This window comes from Cannabis sativa, chromosome 8, assembly GCF_029168945.1.
Source record: "Cannabis sativa cultivar Pink pepper isolate KNU-18-1 chromosome 8, ASM2916894v1, whole genome shotgun sequence".
Classification (NCBI taxonomy): Eukaryota; Viridiplantae; Streptophyta; class Magnoliopsida; order Rosales; family Cannabaceae; genus Cannabis; species Cannabis sativa.
Window position 1 is genome coordinate 17,416,445 of NC_083608.1, and position 20,726 is coordinate 17,437,170.

Consider the following 20,726-nt stretch of genomic DNA (forward strand, 5'->3'; position numbering starts at 1 on the left):
ATGGATGAACTCAAGAGTAAGCGTTTCACGGTTCAAACTTTAGCTGATATGTCCATAGGCAACAATTGGAATGAAGAAATGGTAGTTCAAATTTGGAGAAGAAGTGGGAATCATATTCTAAAAATTCCAAGAATTGCCCATCCTTTTAAGGATCAACTCTTTTGGAAAAATAAGCAAAATGGTCAGTTCTCAGTTAAAGATGCTTATTGTGTAGATCAAGCTTGGAGGTTTGCTCCTACAAGAGACATTTGGAAGTTGATTTGGGATGCAAGAATCCACCCCAGAATCTCAGTTTTCCTTTAGAGAATTCTCACAGAAGACAAATTGTCTTTTATTTTACACAAGGAGTGTTATTTGTGTGGTGAGCTGGAAGAATGTGGTCTTCATCTTTTTAGAGATTATAACTTTTTGAAAGCATTGTGGTTTGTGGGGAGGTTTCCTATGCAGATTAGGACTATACCAGGAAGTTCGATGATTCATTTTATGGAGAATTTAATTACAAACTCTCACGCGATAAACAAGAATGAAATCATCATGTTTGCAAGTTGTCTTTTTGCTGAATTTTGGCATCAGAGAAATGAGCTTTGCTTGAGAGGTGCTGGTGCCAGTCTCTTAATTGTTATTGGTAAGGTGAAAGATGCTCTGTCATCTTTCACTAGTTTATCTAATATCAACAACAATTAAGAAAGTGAAATGGCAGCAACTTCTTGTCTATTGAGGGAAATGACAATAGCCTTTTGTCCTAGTGAGGAAGAGTTATTAAACAATGTATTGTTCACTGATGCACCTTGAGTTAAAGGGGAAGCTAGTATTGTTGCAGTGAGGATTGGTAGAGCTACTGGTATGTGGGTGCTGCGATAATTTGCACACGCAAGTGTACGTATCGTTTCAAGTAGTAGACTCACCAGGAGTGAGGTCGAGTCCACAGGGAGTGTAGTTAAGTACGTTAAAATTAAACTTTTACTTCTATTTGGTTAAATAAAAATAAAGAAGGAATTAAGAATAAGAAACTAGTAAGAAACAATTATTCAAGAAAATTTAAAGATAATACAAACTAGGGCTTCGATTTCAATTGTTTCTATTGAATATGGCCTAATATGATTATTTTCCTGATGTTAATTTCTATGCAATAGCAGGTTTACTAAGGTAATTTATAGTCTTCTCAGATATATAAATCTCAATTACATGCAAACTTTCTACTCTCGTGATAAATTTAACATGCAACAGGCATTAAGCATAAAAACCCTATAAGCTATCTAAACCATATAGGTACTCTCGTCCTATATGGAAATTTAGTTCTATTCTACTATAGCATATTTGACACTCACTTCTCAAATCTCGCATCAAACTCATAGACAGATAATTGGTGATCAGGCAATTAAAAGTAATTAAGCACAAATAAAATAGAATACGTAGAAATTAGGGGGAAAATTAATCATATTAAAACCATAAACAATGTTAAACAATATCCATCTAACTCTAATAAAGTGTTTAGCTACACATGTTCACTGAAGCACAATTACACATATTAACTTTAAGAAAAGAGATGAAAATAGAGAAGAGAAGAAGAGAAGATTGCTGAAAAATCCTGAGAAGTATTCCTCCAATATTGCAGTTGATCTCTCCACTCTATATCTGAATTCTTTCTTTTTTTCTCTCTGAAATTGCTTGCTGAAATCAACTCCCTTCTTCGCTTTATATAGGCATTGAAGGCCTAAAAAGATGGAAAAAAATACACATGTTTAAATTCCCATTCGGATTTAAATTTTTGGGAAACCTCACACAAGATATTTTTTCTACTGCGTCGACTGATAGTATTTTGGCCATAACTCTCTCAATATCACTTGGAATTGGACTATTCAAGATGTTCCGGAAAGATAAAAGAGAGATCTAGAACTTTCATGTTTTGAATGTTTCCAAAATCTAATCAGAACATCATCCAATTCATGCTTGAAGTTTCAGCTTTATTTTCTTGCACAATTTTCTCTATTTTAAATATCATGATATTTTTATCTTTTTCCCATATTTTTCTCTGATATTTTTCTAATCTTCTTCTATTTTAAATCTGCACACATAAAAGATAACAAGCATAAAAAATGCTCCAAACACGATTAAAACTCAATTAAAAATATACTAAACTTAATCTAAAATTAATACTAAAAATAACCTAACAGTGGGTTGTTAGTTCTAAAAGAATTAGTGCAGATTCATCTTTGGAAGCAAAAATTTGGGCTTTTCTTTTTGGCTTTCTCATGGGCAGATGAGGAAGGGTGGAAGAATATCCACATCCTCTCAAATTCTAATGTTGTAGTCCAAGCTTTGGCTGAGAACAAATGCTCCCTAGATTGGAAGGTCTCAAGTTTTTTTTCTTTCAGTAGTTAATTTAATTAAGAAGTTTATTATTTATAAGTTCTTTTTTATTAATTGTAGTTTTAACTCGTTTGCGAATAGTGTAGCTAAGTATGCTAGAGTTGTTAGTCAACCAGCTTTGTATCAAGGGGAGGGAAGTCCCCCTGTGATTCTCATCTATCTTTCTTAATCAATAAACAAGATGTTCTTTTAAAAAAGTCATCATCTACGGTAAAAACTAACCAACTTGTATTTTTTTTTCAATATTTTTTTTATTATTTTATTCCTATTTTCAAGGACATCCTTCACCTCTAAAAGGAGAGCTGATCTAGAAACTGGAGCTTGAATACTTAGCATTTTTCTGTAATTACCATATCATGAAAAATAAAAACTTGAAGTAGATGTAGCTCCATTATTTTTGCGATACAGAGAATGAACTACTACAAATTGTTATGTCTCTCTTTGTTTATACTTAATAAATATTTCATTCTCATCAATCTAGCGAGTGAGTTGTGCTTATGATTCTTTGTTAAAATTTCTAACTCAATACTCTCTAATTCTTATAGCTCCCATGAAAATTGAGTATAATTATACTGTGTAATTACTAAAAATTTTCTATTTTAAATATTAATTGTTTTACCAAACAAAATATTAAGAATTTATGTATAATTACTATATATATTTAAATGCATAGTGTAATTAAGTGTTTAATTATCACCATAATAATTACTAGTAATTATTGAATGAAAATAAGTATACCACCTCTTACAGCGTCCACCCAAACCCTGTTGAAAGTGTTGGTTCTCCGAAATCTAAAATCTTCTATTTGATGGGACTTGGTTGTTGCGCGGGAGTGCAGCAAAGAGTATCTCATCTTTCTCTGCAACCCTTTTGGTAAGATTGACAATAGTACCAGGGTCGATCGTAACCAACCCTTGATTAAGATTTGGGTTGAGATTCCCTAGCATAGGAGGTATAACCCATGCATCTTTTTTTTTTTTTTGCTTACAGGGAAGATAATTCTGTTTGACCCTGAAGATTTTGAGGGTTTTCAGGTTGATTATTTTTTGTAGTGTATTTTCTCTATGGCGCATCCTCATTTTGGTTGGATTTGTAGGCATGGATTAATTCAGTTCAGCGGTGCAGAGACTACATCATCATCAGCTAGGACTGCCTTGGATGGAAAAGCATACCCATTTATCACTTTTAACATACATTTTTATATGAAAATTATTTAGATTTGGGAGGTATTTGAATCTGACATTACTGTATATCCGTTAACTTGAGTGCTAACTTGAGCTATGCTGTTTTATTTGAAGTATCTTCTTCCAAAGCATGTTGATTTATGCCACTTAAGCATTTCATATTCTGCCCACTCTGATCTAAATATAAAAATTATGTTTTCGATTTCTTCGTTCATGATTGGGCTCATACTTTACCTAGTTATCAGTACACCACACACAAAATATGTAAATTATATTAATGTGAATTTTTCTGATATAACATCATACTATTCTAGTCTGAGTGTCTATGTATGTCTTTATAAGAATACCAAAAAACACGAACATTTATGTACAGAAGTAACTGTTTTTTAGTATTTCATAATGAGTAGGAGTTGCTAAACCATGTAGTCGATCTGTCAAAACAAAGTATAGACTTTTGAGCCTGTTATGGTGTGGAAGTTTGAAAAGCCACTATACAAGGAATCCAACTATTGTTTTGTGGAAGTTCACATTGCTATCTTGCTTACTTGCACTCAATAAATTATCTAGTCCCTGAAAGTATTGCAAAATAACTATACTTAAAAAGCAATCTATAATCTGTTCTTTTTGTATGTTTGTATTTATAGTTTCTATGTCATACCAAATAATCATTTTATAGTGTGACAAATGGACATAATCTTTTCAAGTAAAGTTCTTGATTTGGTTGGACTTTTTCTGCATTGGAGACTCAAATATCTATTAAGTGCTATTTTCTCACTCTTGTATGAACATTGCTTTTAGGTTGTCTTAACAAATGATTTCCTAAGATAATTCAAATCTGTATGCGTTTGCACTAAACGGACATTGAAGTGCCTAGTCAATTTGTAGTACTATCCAAACTTATCTCATTTTTTTTTATTTTTCTTTCCAAAAAAAAAAAAAAACTCATATTCTATTTGAATGACTCAACAGGTTCTTGTTAGTTATTGCTGCTCTTCTTTCTTGGCTCCAAGACTTATTAATTAACGAGATTGGATCTCTCTACGAAGCACTTCATCGTTAATTTCTGCAGCATCAAGAAGGTACTTGATTTGCTTCTTCTGTGTAATCACTTGAAACTTTTGCAATAGTTAATTGATTATGGATAAATAGTCTTATTCATTAGCAACTTTGAAAAATATTTCAGACTAGAGGGAAAGGTAGCTCTTATAACAGGGGCGGCCAGTGGTATTGGCTAATGTACAGCTAAAGTCTTTGCTCACCATGGAGCTAAAGTAGTCATAGAAGACATCCAGGACAAACTTGGCCACTTGGTCAGCCAATCCTTAGGCCAAAACAACTGTATATATTTGTCCACTATGATGTCACAGACGTATCCCAAATCAAGAATGTTGTGGACAAAGCAGTGGAAGACCTATGGAAAACTTGTCATAATGCTCAACAATGCTGGGGTAATAGATGAAGAAAAGCCCCAGATTATAGACAACGAGAAGGCTGATTTTGAGCGCGTCATGAGTGTGAATGTAACTGGTGTCTTCCTTTGCATAAAGCACGCTGCTCAGGTTATGATCCCTGCAAAAAGAGGCAGCATCATAACGACAGCGAGTGCAAGCTCATACATTGCTGGTGTCAACTCACACGCTTACACATGCTCAAAGCACGTTGTGGTAGGCCTTACAAAAAATGCAGCTGTTGAGTTGGGACAGTTTGGTATCAGAGTTAACTGCTTGTCACCTTATGGCGTGGCCACGCCAATGGCTAAGGCCACTTGTAAGCTTGATGAGGAGGAGCTCGAGAATTTGTTGAACTCGGCTGCGAACTTAAAGCATGTGACGCTCAAGGCAGAGGATGTTGCTAATGCTTCTCTATTCTTAGCTAGTGAAGAGGGAAGGTACGTGAGTGTACATAACCTTATCATCGATGGAGGTTTCAATATTGTTAATCTTTCTTTCGAAATGTTTCAATACCCTGATAAAGATCAACCTTGAAAAATGATAAATGCTTTCAGTAATAATATATGGAGAATTTAAAATTTTGGTACTAGTGAAATTGAATATTGCATGGTAAGCATTGCTATTTGTTATATTTACTCTTGTATTGTTTGTTTTGTATTTTTGCTTGAAATGGTTCTATTACTTTCCATATTTGCTGTCGTTTTTTATTAATGTCGTTTTCACTTTTATGTGTTGATTTTAAAGTGATGTGGATATTATTGTTGTGTTTAGTAGAGGGATTTGGGAATTCACAAATTTATTGAAAAATGAAAATCAATTATGTGGGTTCTACATAAATTTGGAAGTAAGAAATTATGAGGTTGGAAGGTGTGATGTGGGTGAAATATTGGCTTGAATATCTTCTCAAATAAATAATTAAATATAAAAATGCAAGATTTCTCTAGAGCCTTCAGGATGCATGCTCTCTGTTTTCCCTCCAATACCCAAACTGGGTTTTTGGTCCACCCAAATCGGTTTTGTGGTGGTATCTGGTACCTCTTTTGGGGTTTTAATCCTCATCATTTCTTTTTTTCCTTCATTAATTACAACATTAATGGTCCTGACGAATATTATCTTCAAAATCTTTCTTCAGACCAAAATTTCTATAGCATTTATTATCTTCTAGCCTCTCGTTTAGCTCTTAAGTTGCATTTGCATTTATTATCTTCTCTTTTCTTCTACCAAGTATCTAACTATCAAATCACCAGATATCTCTTAAATCCAATTTCCTTCATTAAGGTGGCGGCGAGGAGAATCGAAAGAGTTGATGATGCTTGGGAGAATGGAGTAATCATGATATCTACCCAGGTTAGAGGCCAAGCTATGACCAGAGGCAAGCCAAGGGGTACTCTTCATAGCCTATTTTATTCCTTATATAAAGATAGATTTAGGTCAATTTGGTTTTCACCATTTTTCTTCTGTACTTTCTCTCTCTGTGTAATTGTTCTGGGTTTTAGTTCTACGATGGATGCTCTTAATCCTTTCCCTTCTCACTCTTTAGCCCTTACCCCTGATGAAAACACTGTTTATACCCTTGCTGATGTCCCTGATGATTCCACTGATAATATCAATCTTCTCTTAAAACTGTTCACTGTCAAACACTATAGTCGACCCTCCTTGATCAAAACTCTATCTCAAGTCTGGACCTCTCAGTGTAGGTTTCCTGTAGTTGTCTCTGAACACTCTGATGGGCTCTTTCTGGTCACTTTTGGTTGTGAGGGTGATAAGAGGAGAATTCTTGATGGACAGCCATGGCATTTTGCCCAGAGTCTCACCATTTTTGCTGCTCCTGATGCCTCTTTTCCCATTACTCCTGATCAGCTTCACTATGTTCCTTTCTGGGTTCAGGTGTATGGTATTCCTTTCCGTTGTAAGTCCTTTGATTTAGCCAAAATCATTGCTTCGGGTGTGGGTGATCTAATTCAAGTGGATAATACCACTGTGAAGGAGGGGACTGGGCCCTATCTTCGTATCAGATTGCTTATAGATGCTAACAAGCCTATCAGGCGAGGCATCAATGTTCGTTTCTTTAAGATGGGTAAGGAATTCCTCAAATGGCTGGATTTCAAGTATGAAAGGCTGCCTGATTATTGTCTTTATTGTGGCAAACTTGATCATACCAGAAAGTATTGCCATGCATACCTTCAAAAGTGTGATGAGTCTATTTCCCCATCTCCTTGTCCTTATGATCTCCCTCTTAGAGGTAAAGAAAAGCCTACTGAAAGGCAATCTCCTTTTCAATATCCTCATCCTCCAGCTATAACTATCACTGATATGGACCTTTCTGACTTTCCTCATGGAAGTCAATTCCCTAATCCTTTTTTGAATAACCCATTTAGTTTTACTCCTCTGCTGAACTCTAATGTAACTTCGGTTACTGGTCTGACTGGTTCTTGTCAATCCTATAATGTCATGATCCCTACTCTAGTGAATCCTAACTACTCTTTGGGATTTTCTTTGTCGGGTTCATCTTTGTCTGCCCCGTTGCATACTGACTCCATTAATGTCAATGATTCCCCGGGTTTCGTTAACCCTGAACTGACTTCTGCTGCTCGCTCTCTTGCTGAAGCTTTGCCTTCTTTGATCCTCAACTCAAGTTAGGCCTCCCCTGCCTCTGTGGTGGAAACCCCCTTGCCTGATTCTCAGGTTAGAGGTAAAGGTTTCGCGTGTGCTTCTGGGGTCAAAAGGCCTACTTTTCAAGCATGTCAAGCTAATGTTGGTGGTTCAATGCGCTCTATGCTTAAGCGAGCTAGAGCTGGTGATGTTGATGTAAGTGGCTCTTCTTCAATTCCTGATGATGAACAGGCGGGTGATGCTGAGCACACCCGGCATCCGCCCGGGAAAATGAGCCTTATATGTTGGAATGCTCGAGGATTGGGGAACCCTCGAGCATTCAATTGGCTTTCAGACATGATCAAGTCTCACAAACCTGTTCTTATTTTTTTGATGGAAACTAGGCTTAAACCGAATTTGGTAGATAGGTTTAAAGCTTTGTTAGGTTTTGATTTTGGTCTTGAAATCTCTAGGCAGTATTTTGGAGGGGGTTTACTTTTGTTGTGGAAGGCTGATATTTCTGTAAATATTTTAAACTATTCCTCTAATCATATAGATTGTACTGTCTGTTTTAATACTAATGAATTATGGCATTTCACTTGTTTTTATGGTTCTCTTGTTCATTCTCAGAAACATTTTACTTGGAAACTTTTACATGATATTTATTATAATGCTTCTCATTTGCCTTGGTTAATAATGGGGGATTTTAATAGCTATCTTTTTAGTACTGATAAGCTTGGGGGTCAGGCCTCTGATCAGGTTGTTATGTCTATTTTCTCAGATTTTATCAATAAATTTTCTATGTTTCCTCTTCCTTATGTGGGTTGTAAATATACTTGGACTAATAAAACTATAAGTGAACGTTTAGATTGGGCAGTAGCTTCTGAGTCTTGGTGTGATCTTTTCCCTGAAAATAGTCTTCATCATTTAGGTTATTATGAGTGTGATCATCGTGCTTTAAAACTTCTTCTTGCAAATGATGCTAGTAGGCCTATTAATTTGTTAATAGGAGGTTCCGTTTTGAAAATAGTTGGTTAGAGGACCCTGATTTCTATCACCTTATGCAGAATAAATGGCATGATTTTCTAACTCATAATTCACCTTCCAATCACTTTAGTTATTTTTTAGATAAACAAGCCCATTGTGTTAACCATTTAAAAGATTGGAATAAGACTCATAATCATCTTTTTAAATCTAGAATTCAGCAATTAACTCAGGAAATAGAGAATTTTCAAAATCAAGATGTCCTTACTCAGGCTGATAGACTTCATCTGAATAAATTGAATTCAATGTTGGATGCTCTTCTCTATAAAGAAGAAGTCTATTCGAAACAAAGGGCTAGGGTGAGGTGGCTTAATGCTGGAGATAAAAACACTAAATTTTTCCATAAGCAGGCCACTATTAGGAAGAAGACTAATGCTATAAAGTATCTTAAAGATAATGAGGGTAATGTGGTTAATAGTCAAGAGGGGATAGCTAACTTAGTTATCTCTCATTTTTCTGACCTTTTTAGTACTCAGGGTTGTAATGTTGATGCTGCTGCTGCAATTTTTGATGCTTTGGGTCCTGGGTTGGAAATTCCTGATGTGGAGTTTCTTGAGCAGGATTTTACTGCAGAAGAGGTTAAAAAGGCTGTTTTTCAATTGTCTGGGGATTAGGCAGTGGGATTAGATGGTTTTAATGTTTATTTTTATCAAAAGAATTGGGCTGTTCTAGGTAGAGATTTTACAAGTGCTATTTTAGACTGTCTTAATAAAGATATTCATTTTTCTAAAATAAATTCTACTCTTATTGTCTTAATACCTAAAAAACAACATGCTAATAAGTTAGGTGATTTTAGACCTATTAGTCTTTGTACCACTTTTTATAAAGTTATATCTAAGATTATATCTAATAGGCTTAAAAGGATTTTAGATAAGATCATTTCTCCTTTCCAAAGTGCTTTTATTTCAGGTCGTGGTATTTTTGATAATATTATTATTGCTAATGAACTGGTGCATGCTATTAATAATAGAAAATTTGGTAAAAAAGGTTGGGCTGCTTTGAAACTTGACATGGCTAAGGCCTTTGATAGGGTTGAATGGAATTTTTTATGTAACATAATGTTTCACTTTAATTTCCCTGTTCGTTTTGTTTCTCTTATTCTTAAATGCTTGTCCTCTGCTTCTATTTCTTTCTCTATTAATGGTTCTGTGCATGGTAATGTTAAGCCCACTAGAGGTATCAGGCATGGAGATCCTTTATCTCCTTACTTGTTTATTTTGTGTGCTGAAGGTCTTTCAGCCATTCTTAGGAATTATCATCATAGGGGTTTGCTTCATGGTATTTCAATTTCTAGAAATGCCCCTCCTATATCCCATCTACTGTTTGCTGATGACAGTATTTTGTTCTGTGCTGCTGATCGTAATTCTTGTCATGCTTTGCAGCAGGCCCTCTCTCTGTATTCTCAAGCTTTGGGGCAGATGATTAATTTCACTAAGTCCTCCATTTTGTTTTCTCCTAATACTCAAAATGATATTAGAGATCTATTTCTTAGGACTTTCCAGCTTAAGGATAAGCCGTTTATCACTAAGTATCTGGGGTTGCCACAATGTCTTTCTCGGGCAAAATATCAGTCTTTTACTTTTTTAAAAGATAAAGTTTCTTCCATTATTCACTCCTGGCACCATAAATGGTTTTCTAAAGCAGGTAAGGAGACTCTAATCAAAGCTGTCCTTCAAGCAATCCCTTCTTATGCAATGTCTTGCTTTCGCATTCCTACTAGGATTTGCAGGGAAATTGAGTCTCTTATTTCTAAATTTTGGTGGGGATCTTCTCCTGAGGTTCGAAAAGTACACTGGAAAAACTGGAGAATGGTGTGTCAGTCTAAGTTTGTTGGGGGTCTTGGATTTAGATCTTTAATTCATTTTAACCAAGCTATGCTAGCTAAGCAAGCTTGGCGAGTCTTTAAGTGTCCTGATTCTCTTCTCAGTTTAGTGTTAAAAGCCCGTTATTTTCCCAATTCTTCTATTCTTGATGCTGGCCCTGGTCATAGTCCATCTTATACTTGGCGCAGTATCCTTTGGGGAAGAGATTTAATGAAGCAAGGTCTTATTTGGAAAGTTGGTGATGGTTCCACTATTCGCACTATTGAAGATCATTGGCTTCCAAACTGTCGGGTTAAGTCATATTCATCTCCCCCTCCCTCTGATTCTACTCTTTCTTTTTTGCTCTCCCCATCTGGAGCTTGGGACCCTATTAAGCTTCACCAGTTTTTTGATGATCAGCTTGTTGATCATATTCTTAATTTTCCCATATCTGGTCATGGTTGTAGTGATGATCTAATTTGGAGTAGGAATTCTTCTGGTCTTTTCACGGTTAAGTCTGTATATCATTTAGCAGTCACCTCTAGTGATATTCCTTCTTCTTCATCTTTTGATCAGAGTAAACGTTTCTGGTCTAAAATTTGGTCTTTCTCGGTTCCTTCAAAAGTTAAACACCTGGTGTGGCATGTGTTATCTAATTCTGCCCCAGTTGCCTCCCTTTTATTTCTTAGACACATTATACCTTCTCCTATCTGTCCCCTTTGTCATTTGAAATGGGAAACTGTGGAGCATGCTTTGCTGGAGTGCGTGAATATTAAGAAAGCTTGGAAACATTCTCCATATTTTGACTTTTATCTTAATAATAAAAGATTAAGTATTTATGACTTTATTGTTAGACAATTTATATGTATAAACTGAAACATATATGTGAATATAACATGCGGAATAAATAAACATATACACTATATAACTTAAGGATCGAAATACCTCCAGCCATTGATTCTTGAGCTTTAAACCCACATAAGCTTTGATCTGCAAAGGAAACTGGTTGATGTGGGTAATCGGGCTTCCTCGCTCTCTCAACTCTCTTTAGATGGATTTTGCTGTTATAAACAGAATGAGTGAGGAGCTCGGGGACTGAGACCCTATATTTATAGGTGAGATACTCCATCAGTATCTGTGCCACATTAATTGTCAGAATATTTTGACAATTAATTCAGGAAATCAAATCAGGTAATGAATATAGAAATCTGACCATATATAGAATATTACGTAATTGATTCTGTCCAGATTCAATGAATATAAAATATTCATTTATCAGAAAATCAATTATTTATTTATTTCCTTAAATAGAAATATATTTCCTTAAATAAAATATTCTTATATTCTCCCACTTGGTCAGCATTTAGACTAAAACATTCAAACCAAACGTTCCCCATTATATAATAAACATACGAATCATAGCGACATGTCCTCATTATAAGTCGAGTATTATCTTCCATGTATTATGATATATTTATTATATAACAATGTACTTTATGTGGCAATGTACTTAAGCGAATAAACCCTAACCCTTATGTTTATTCAGGTCCTCTTACGATAATTTTCTCAGATGAAATTAAGGTGCACATAAATATTAGAAAATATCAAAATTAGAGTTTCATTGAATAATTTTTGGTTGTACAAATAAAAAACTGCATATGGGTTAACTGAATCCCACATTTACTTTATGATCCTTGAATTTTTGTTGCGGCATGCCTTTAGTCAAGGATATGCGATTACCCAATTCAGTTTGCGTGATTAATGACCACTTATCACGCCTTTTTATGGCTAAATACTTAATGTCGATATGCTAGCTTCGACCAGTACTTTATAGTTATTAGCCATAAATATTGTAGCTGAATTTATCGCAGAATTTTCTTAATGGCCTAATGAAACTGTAATTCTGAACTCTAGGCCTACTATGAAACTCTATAATACATCATACGAGATGTATCCTCAAAACAATAAATGAATGTGACTTCTATAGTGGAAATAACAATCAAGATTCCCCACAATATAACTTACTGGTAATCTTAAGGTTGTAATAAAATATTGACTTACGTGAATCAATATAACCAGTGAAGTGTGGAAGAATCTAATTGGTTAACTATACTTCTAGATGGTCAATTCATCTTAACAAATATGTATGATTATAATTTTTAGTATCTTAAAGACACCTCATCACTTTGTATGAAGAATAAAGTGGTCTTAACTTTAGTTATTCTGATACTACTTACCGATCCTGAAACAAATGAAATGCAAAGTCTTATTCAGACTCTTAGGCATACATTAGGCTTCTAAAATAGAAGCAAATGAATGTTCTTAATTTATTTTCACTCCAGATCATTTTTCAGATGTTGGTTCGAGTTGAATTTATCATACTTAAAGATAAAAGTTATATCTGATGAATAATACATAATTTTATTTAATCAGAGATGTTGTGGCTACTCTCTAATTAATTAAAATTATGTATATTATTTATATTCCTTATCTCAAAATAATAATTTAAGATATGAATGATTTCAACTTATATAGAAAACTTTTACCATCATTTGCAAGTAACATATTGTCGACGTATAAAACAAATATTACTCCCACTAACTTTCTGGTATATAATTATTTCCATAATTCTCTTTTCAAACCTAAAGGAAAAGATGATATAGTACCAATTTGTGAGATGTTTGTTTTAATCTATAGGTAGACATCTTAAGCTTGCATATGTTCACCACTATTAGAGGAAAAATTTTATGGCAGTCTGTATACCTTCTCCTCTAGTTCACTGTTTGGAATTGATTAATAAATTGAAACGAGCAACAAATGCCAAGGTCTATAATAGAATCATTTATAAAAACAAGCGAGAATGTAAATCTCCTTTGTTATTGATTCTTATTTCAAAATGAACTTCTTAGCAATGAATATTCTTTTATATCTTTATGTTTCTCAATGTTGCCTAATGAATATTATTGGTGAAAAAAACTTATGCTTAATTAATGTTCTCCACCCCATTAGGCAACTTTACTAAAGATAAACTTTATTGCTCTTTAAGATATTCATTTCTTCATTCATGGCATGTTGTACTACAACTTCAATTCTTTATCATCCTATAATTTAATTTGTGTCTCAAATTAATATTGTAGTTGAACTCTTATTGTACAAAATGTAATCACTAGAAAACATTGATCTTACTGTTCTAATAAGTCATCTTAAGGATGGACCAACAAACTCTTAAAAGAGCAAATGGTTCAATATGCATGTTATTTTAGAAATTGTTAGCAATTACTAAATAACATAACTTATTAGAATTTTATCAATGACTTGTAGATTATTAATGATTAGTTATGAATTCTCAATAACCATTAATCTTAAGGGTTGTTGTGAATCATAATTAATCTAACACTTGAGGTGAAAGTTTGAGAAAATATGAATGATCTTTCTCAGAAACTAGGTTCCTAGATTGATCACTCCCACTGATCAAGTCAATTCTTAATTCCACGGTTCTAGTGTTGTGAGATGGATAATAAAATATGTAACCCTTAAACCTTATAGCTTTTCAAATGAAATATGCTCATTTATGGTTTTGGGCCCACATCTTTTCTTTGACAATTTTACTCTAACTATATATGGGTATTTATAAAATGTGTACATGTCATCAAGACGGTTTTCAACCTTATCACAACTCAAAATATGTTTGAGAAACAACTTTGGTTAGAACACGATTCGATATGTACACCCCATTGAAGAGTATCAATAGAGAAAGATTTAGGAAAGTTTGGAGTTTGCTATGTAGGCTCCACCCCATGTCCAAAAAATGCTTAGTTTCTTAAATCTGTTACACACTATAATTTGGGTGTACCAAGCATATATATCAGGCAATGAACTCATGCTTTTAAAGAAACTTTACAAATAGACTGGGAGTTTATCCATACTCACGAATTTTAATGTAGTATTCTCCATTTTATATTTGATCTCACTATCTTAATATGCAAAATGCACCATTTCTCTACTTAAGATTTAAATGTCTTTGAAACATATAAATCTATACTTTTGTAGAAAAATTATTTATGTGAGTAATCGTTAAAAAGGAGATGCAAAATTTGAGTCCATGTCTTCAAAATTAATTGACTTGTATGATTTCTAATATGATAGAATTCTAGTATGCACCGATTTTGACTTGTTGGAATACATATTCTTAATGAAATTCACACAAGTTCTAAATAAAGTTAGTAAAATCAAGTGTAATGAATATCCCCACCATTTACTAACATTTATTCTATTTGTGGAGATATGTTCCATAATCTTTGGTGCTATAATGTAGAAGAATTCTTATTAATAACACATTTCTTATTGTCAGATTGAACTTGCATATCTTTATGAGTGACATCATTTGTAGTAAAGACCTCTAAATGTGTCTAAATCAAGTTTCAATAGAATCTTGGAACATAAAGGTCTTTGCCAATTTTAAAACAAAGCCACTACTATATTGCTTGTTCCTTAAACTTCTAAATGTGAGAACTTATCTTGTCTGTGGATAAGATTTGCTCACAGTTATTGACTTTCTTAGGTTTATTTGTAAACCTTACAAGAAATTATGAATGTGGAATAACAATCTAAAATAATCCACTATGTGTTAATAATCACATTAACTATATTAGAATGAATTCATACACAATAAATTGAAAATTTATTGGTGATAATAAAGTGTGATTTATTTTTCTTAATTATACAGTAAAAACTGTACATTTTGGATGAAGTTATCAGAATAAATTTTGGAAATTTCTACTAGTATGGTAAAATTTATGAATAGTGATGTAATAAAATTACATATAGTTTTGAGGTTTAAATGAATCATGTTTTTACCAATGAATAAACATGCTTAAATATGAAATCTTATTAAACAAAAATTGCATGTGGGCTAAATTTTTAATTTAATAAGATTAGATTTAGATGTAGATTATGATAGATTTACACAATTTATGAAAAACTTAAAGTTTAATATTTCTATCTCAATGAAAGGTATGAAACACTTAATTATTTATAAATGTTTCAAAATTTTATACTTTATGATAAAATTATTAAATTAAATCTACATAATTTCCTGTGGGATAAATTAAGAGAATTTAATTTAACATATTAATTATGTAAATATAATAAAATCCTTGTAGGGTAAGATTATTATGTTCACATAATTTATGTCCATTATGTGATCTTGATCCACTTAATATATATAATTTTATATAATTAAGGATGCTGTGGCTACTCCCTAATTATTTAAAATTATGTGGTTCACTAGACACTAAAGTATAAACTGAAGATTAAAATTTTACTAAATCTAAAATTTCCTGTGGGCTAAATTTTAAATTTAATAAAATTAGATGAACCTTATGATAGATTTAATTAAACTATTAGTTTAGGAAAATGAAGGTTTATTATCTATCTTTATTAAATTTGTGATAACACTATTAAATTAAATCCCCATAACTCCCTGTGGGGTAAATTAAGAGAATTTAATTTAATATATTATCCTAATTAATTATACAAATATAATAAAATCCCTGTGGGGTAAAATTATTATACCTATATAATTAATTACAAGTTATGTCCATTAAGGTGAATTTTAATTAATGTATAATTTTATACAAATAAGGATGCTGTGGCTACTACCTAATTATATAAATTATATTTTCACTTTGACATTAGGTATTGGGCTCTGAAGTTTTATGAAACTTCATGTGCTAGATAAAATATTCAACCTATCTTAATGTTTGAACATTTCTAAATATATCTAGCACTATAAAAGGAATTTATGTATAGCATTTAAATCATACAAATCAAAATTAATTGTATTAAAAATAAATTTTCCAAATAAATAAAAATTAAAATAATTATTGTATGATAATATATTAAATGCTTAATTCCATGATATGTAATTAATTATGCATTTATAACCATATAATATCTTAATTATTTGTACTAATAATTAATTTGTATAAATAAGGTAAATATACAAATTAGTACAATTAATTATATGAAATCAATTAAATGCAAAATTAAAGAATATACTTAATGACAGATTTTTTTTTTCAACTTTTATTAATTTAAACAATAAATTACATAAATTTGGTAATAAATAATTAAACGCATACACTATATAACTTAAGGATCGAAATACCTCCAGCCATTGATTCTTGAGCTTTAAACCCACATAAGCTTTGATCTGCAAAGGAAACTGGTTGATGTGGGTAATCGGGCTTCCTCGCTCTCTCAACTCTCTTTAGATGGATTTTGCTGTTATAAACAGAATGAGTGAGGAGCTCGGGGACCGAGACCCTATATTTATAGGTGAGATACTCCATCAGTATCTGTGCCACATTAATTGTGAGTATATTTTGACAATTAATTCAGGAAATCAAATCAGGTAATGAATATAGAAATCTGACCATATATAGAATATTACGTAATTGATTCTGTCCAGATTCAATGAATATAAAATATTCATTTATCAGAAAATCAATTATTTATTTATTTCCTTAAATAGAAATATATTTCCTTAAATAAAATATTCTTATATTTATTGCACTAGCTGTTGATCTCTTGGATAAATATGATTGTGCTATATTTTTTTTGTTTTATCTGGTTACTTTGGAATCATAGGAATAATCTCTTCCATAATAAGAAGTTGCTGCCACCTTGGCATCTTTATGATTAGGCTGTGAGTTATTTATTGGAGTATGAGCATGCTAACCTGCCTGGTTTTAAGCCAGACAATGTTAATTTCAGGTGTAATGAACAGGTTCAATTATCACAGCATGAAGGATGGAAAGTTAATACAGATGCGGGTGTTAGTAATTCTGTTAGGAAGCACAGTTTGGGCGTGGTGGTTACAAATGAAAATGATGATATTAAGGCTGGCTTAATTATACCTATTGTCGGCTCAGTTCCACCGGAGGTTGCGGAAGCTAAAGCTATCTTGACTGCTATTTCTTGGGTGCAAGCCACCAAGCTTCTTGTTAATGTTTTGCAAACTGATTGTAAAAGCATAGTAGATAAAGTTTATAATACTAAATGTCATAATTCTGTTGTTAATGATATTGTCACTTGTATTAAGAACTCATTGTTGTTCAGTCCTAATCTGGTCATAGTCCATGTTCCTCGTGAGCTTAATAAAATTGCTCATGTGTGTGCTAGGGTAGGTCTAGGATTAGACAATGAGTATATATGAAATGGTTCTTTACCTTCCTTTGTAACTTGAGTTCTTTGTTTTTGTTTGTTTTAATAAAGGTTCAGGTTTTTCTAAAAAAAAAAAAAAGGAAATTATGAGGTTGGCAATTCCCTGGCAAATATACTCTTTTATTGAAAAAAGTTATAATTAGATATAGTGTTATAAACTTAAAAATTATTGGAAAATTACGCCCGTTTATTTTTTTTAAGAAAATAAAAAAAGTGCATAATTTAAAAGTAATTACGACATTAGTAGTTAAAATATTGCTAGTTTAATGTTTAACTTTCACAAGACAAATTTGATTCATGTTCTCTTGTATAATTAATGTGAGGATGGTGAATTAGTTTGGATGAATGATATTTTATTTTGTTTAATTAATATATTAAATTCTAATTATTTTCAATGAATGTCTATATTATTTACAAAAAGAAAAAAAAAAAAAACTCCGTTACAAGCTTGACAACTTTTATTTAAAAAAATGTATTATTAAAAATTTGTAATTTTTTTTGTTGAAAAACAAATTTTATATTCAGCTGTAAATACAGGTTGAGTTTTTTGAAATGACACTAAGTTTGCATGAGTTTGAGAGGTACGAGCTCGAGTATACACAAAAAATATTATTTTTGGTATGATACGACACGATGTTATAAATTTTGGGTACAATACATATAAAAAGATGTAAGTTTCAATTAAAATATAAAATTAGAGATAAATTTGATCAATTGATTAATAAAATTGGTATTTTTCAACTTATCTCAAAACGATAATGTGTTAATTAAACTTGAACCAGCCCAATAGCAAACCCCTTTCTTTATGGGAAATTTAGATAGTATACTAACTTTTGTTATCTTTTTACAAAAATACTGCCAGCTAGGCAGTATATTTTACTTTTTTATTGTGTTTTTTATATGTTTCATACTGCAGTATACTGTTGTTAAGTTTTAGCTAGTGTTCTACTGGTGTTTTTTAGTTGTTCTACTGTTGTTTTGAGTTGTTCTGTTTTGTGTTCTACTGGTGTTTTATAAAAACACAGTAGTTTTGAAAAAAAATTCCGTATTATAGTATTTTTGTAAAAGTTAACCCAAATTCTAGTATTTTTTGTAAGTTTTCTTCTTTTAACACTGTAACTTTGCAAAAAAGAAAAATTGTTATAGACCGTAAATCACTCAGCTAAACTGCATATAATTTTTATTATCTTTCAGGTAAATGAATCCCCATGAAAGATTACTCGCCCCGGAAATGGTGCGGATAGGAAGATTAAAATATTTAATGGGGTTGAGGATATGGGAGTACACTACTCCCTGTTGCTTATTACCACTTCCATTTCTCCAACCGTATAATTAATAGGTTTAAGTATATGATCATTACGTTAATCCCAATATTGTTTTACTACAGTACTAGTTTCAGTTTCAAAAACCATGTCTCGCATACTCACGTAACTTTCAAATTATAATTTTCTCTCTTTTTAATAATATTCCGATTCGTGTTAATATAATGCCAAAGCTAATATAAAGCAGGGCTGGCCTGGGGTCCTTAACTATAATAAAAAATTTAGACATTTGAAAACTTTAGAGACATGAAAAAACATAGTTGTATTAAATAATTGTAACACACATGAGATAATCAAGATGCTTGAATTTTACTGAAGATTTATGTTCCCCAATTCAGTAGTAGCTGTTGGAGCTTTCTTCTTGGCCTTTTCCTTATTGATCTCTCCTATCTTTGTTAATTATTCTAATAACTGCATCGATCTTCCTAGCTACCTCTACTTGTTTTATTTCATTTATAATATTCCACTTATTAAAAAAGCCTTTGTAACAAGCTTTATATAAAATAATTATATTTCAAGCCATAGCCATGATCATGGAGGTCATTAATTACTTATTTACATATATATAAAGCAATAATGCTTATAGGGTTTCAAACATAGTTCATTCAACCATTACACAGTTGTGAAACATGAGCGGCATTACTTCTTCAACCTCAACACCTCCCTTTTTCAAAAGGTATAATTTTTTCTGTACAATTAAACATCATCTCTGGACTACTCTAGCTGTTAAATTTATAATATTATATGTGTCTTTGTGTAATATATAAGCAGATTAGAAGGTAAAGTGGCGATAGTGACAGGTGGGGCTAGCGGCATAGGGGAAAGCACAGCCAGACTATTCGTCCACCACGGAGCAAAAGTTGTTATTGCCGACATCCAAGATGAGCTTGGCAACTCTCTCTGCCAAGAAATACTCATCTCCATTGGTAATAACGAAGGTTTAGTATCGGCCATGGCCAACATTATTACCTACTTCCACTGCGATGTCACCAACGATACAGACATGAAAAATCTCGTTGATTTCACAGTGTCCAAACACGGCAAACTTGATATCATGTTCAACAATGCGGGTATAACCGGTGACGTGGACCCTACCATCCTCGTCACCGACAATGATAACTTCAAGCGTGTACTTGAGGTTAATCTGTTTGGCTCTTTCTTGGGAGCCAAACATGCCTCCAGGGTGATGATCCCTGCGAGGAAAGGAGTGATACTGTTCACTTCCAGCGTGGCAGCCGAGTGTAGTGGGGAGTCGCCTCATGCGTACGCGGCCTCCAAGCACGCGGTGGTGGGGCTGATGAAGAACCTTTGTGTTGAGCTGGGTCAGTTCGGGATAAGAGTCAATGCTGTATCTCCTTGCGCCATAGCAACGCCGTTGCTTAGGAACGCGGTAGGGTTAAACAAGAGCGTGGTGGATCACGTGATTTGTGCTTCGGCCGTGCTCAAAGGGCCTGCTCCGGAGCCCGATGACGTGGCTGAGGCTGCCTTGTACTTAGCCAGTCATGAGTCTAAGTACGTTAATGGTCTTAATCTTGTTGTTGATGGAGGTTACAGCACCACTAATCGGTCGTTTAGTATGGCTTTGAAAAGTTTGATGAATGAAAACAATAATTAATTTTAGGTAGTTTTGTTTATTGTTATTATGAGCCAAATATATTAAAGTTTTATTTTTTTCCTTCTCCTTTTGTCTATTTGTTTTCTTTACCTAGTAATAAAATAAGTGTAATTTACCAA

At 32.8% G+C, this 20,726-nt stretch overlaps 2 protein-coding genes and 1 pseudogene across 2 annotated transcripts; all 3 read left to right on the plus strand.

The window, feature by feature from the left end:
- On the plus strand, nucleotides 1–5,572 carry LOC115699842 (secoisolariciresinol dehydrogenase-like; annotated as a pseudogene).
- A 2,199-nt stretch (nucleotides 5,573–7,771) lies between these two features.
- Nucleotides 7,772–18,607, plus strand: LOC115699843 (uncharacterized). Its single transcript, XM_061103178.1, has 7 exons — nucleotides 7,772–8,119; nucleotides 8,228–8,626; nucleotides 8,815–9,242; nucleotides 9,495–11,204; nucleotides 17,221–17,629; nucleotides 17,722–17,727; nucleotides 18,587–18,607. Exons 1-7 carry the CDS (start codon nucleotides 7,772–7,774, stop codon nucleotides 18,605–18,607), a joined length of 3,321 nt encoding a protein of 1,106 aa, XP_060959161.1.
- A 476-nt stretch (nucleotides 18,608–19,083) lies between these two features.
- Nucleotides 19,084–20,726, plus strand: LOC115700785 (short chain aldehyde dehydrogenase 1). Its single transcript, XM_030628429.2, has 2 exons — nucleotides 19,084–19,668; nucleotides 19,764–20,726. Exons 1-2 carry the CDS (start codon nucleotides 19,622–19,624, stop codon nucleotides 20,605–20,607), a joined length of 891 nt encoding a protein of 296 aa, XP_030484289.1. The 5' UTR covers nucleotides 19,084–19,621; the 3' UTR covers nucleotides 20,608–20,726.

Bases quoted from the DNA above. Each gene is read 5' to 3' on its own strand.
- LOC115699843 (XM_061103178.1), top strand. From the start codon at position 7,772: ATGCGCTCTATGCTTAAGCGAGCTAGAGCTGGTGATGTTGATGTAAGT. The intron at 8,120-8,227 runs GTAAATATTTTA...GTTCATTCTCAG, and splicing joins TGTGGAAGGCTGATATTTCT to AAACATTTTACTTGGAAACT. The intron at 11,205-17,220 runs GTGCGTGAATAT...TGTTAATTTCAG, and splicing joins GTGGAGCATGCTTTGCTGGA to GTGTAATGAACAGGTTCAAT.
- LOC115700785 (XM_030628429.2), top strand. From the start codon at position 19,622: ATGAGCGGCATTACTTCTTCAACCTCAACACCTCCCTTTTTCAAAAG. The intron at 19,669-19,763 runs GTATAATTTTTT...ATATATAAGCAG, and splicing joins ACACCTCCCTTTTTCAAAAG to ATTAGAAGGTAAAGTGGCGA.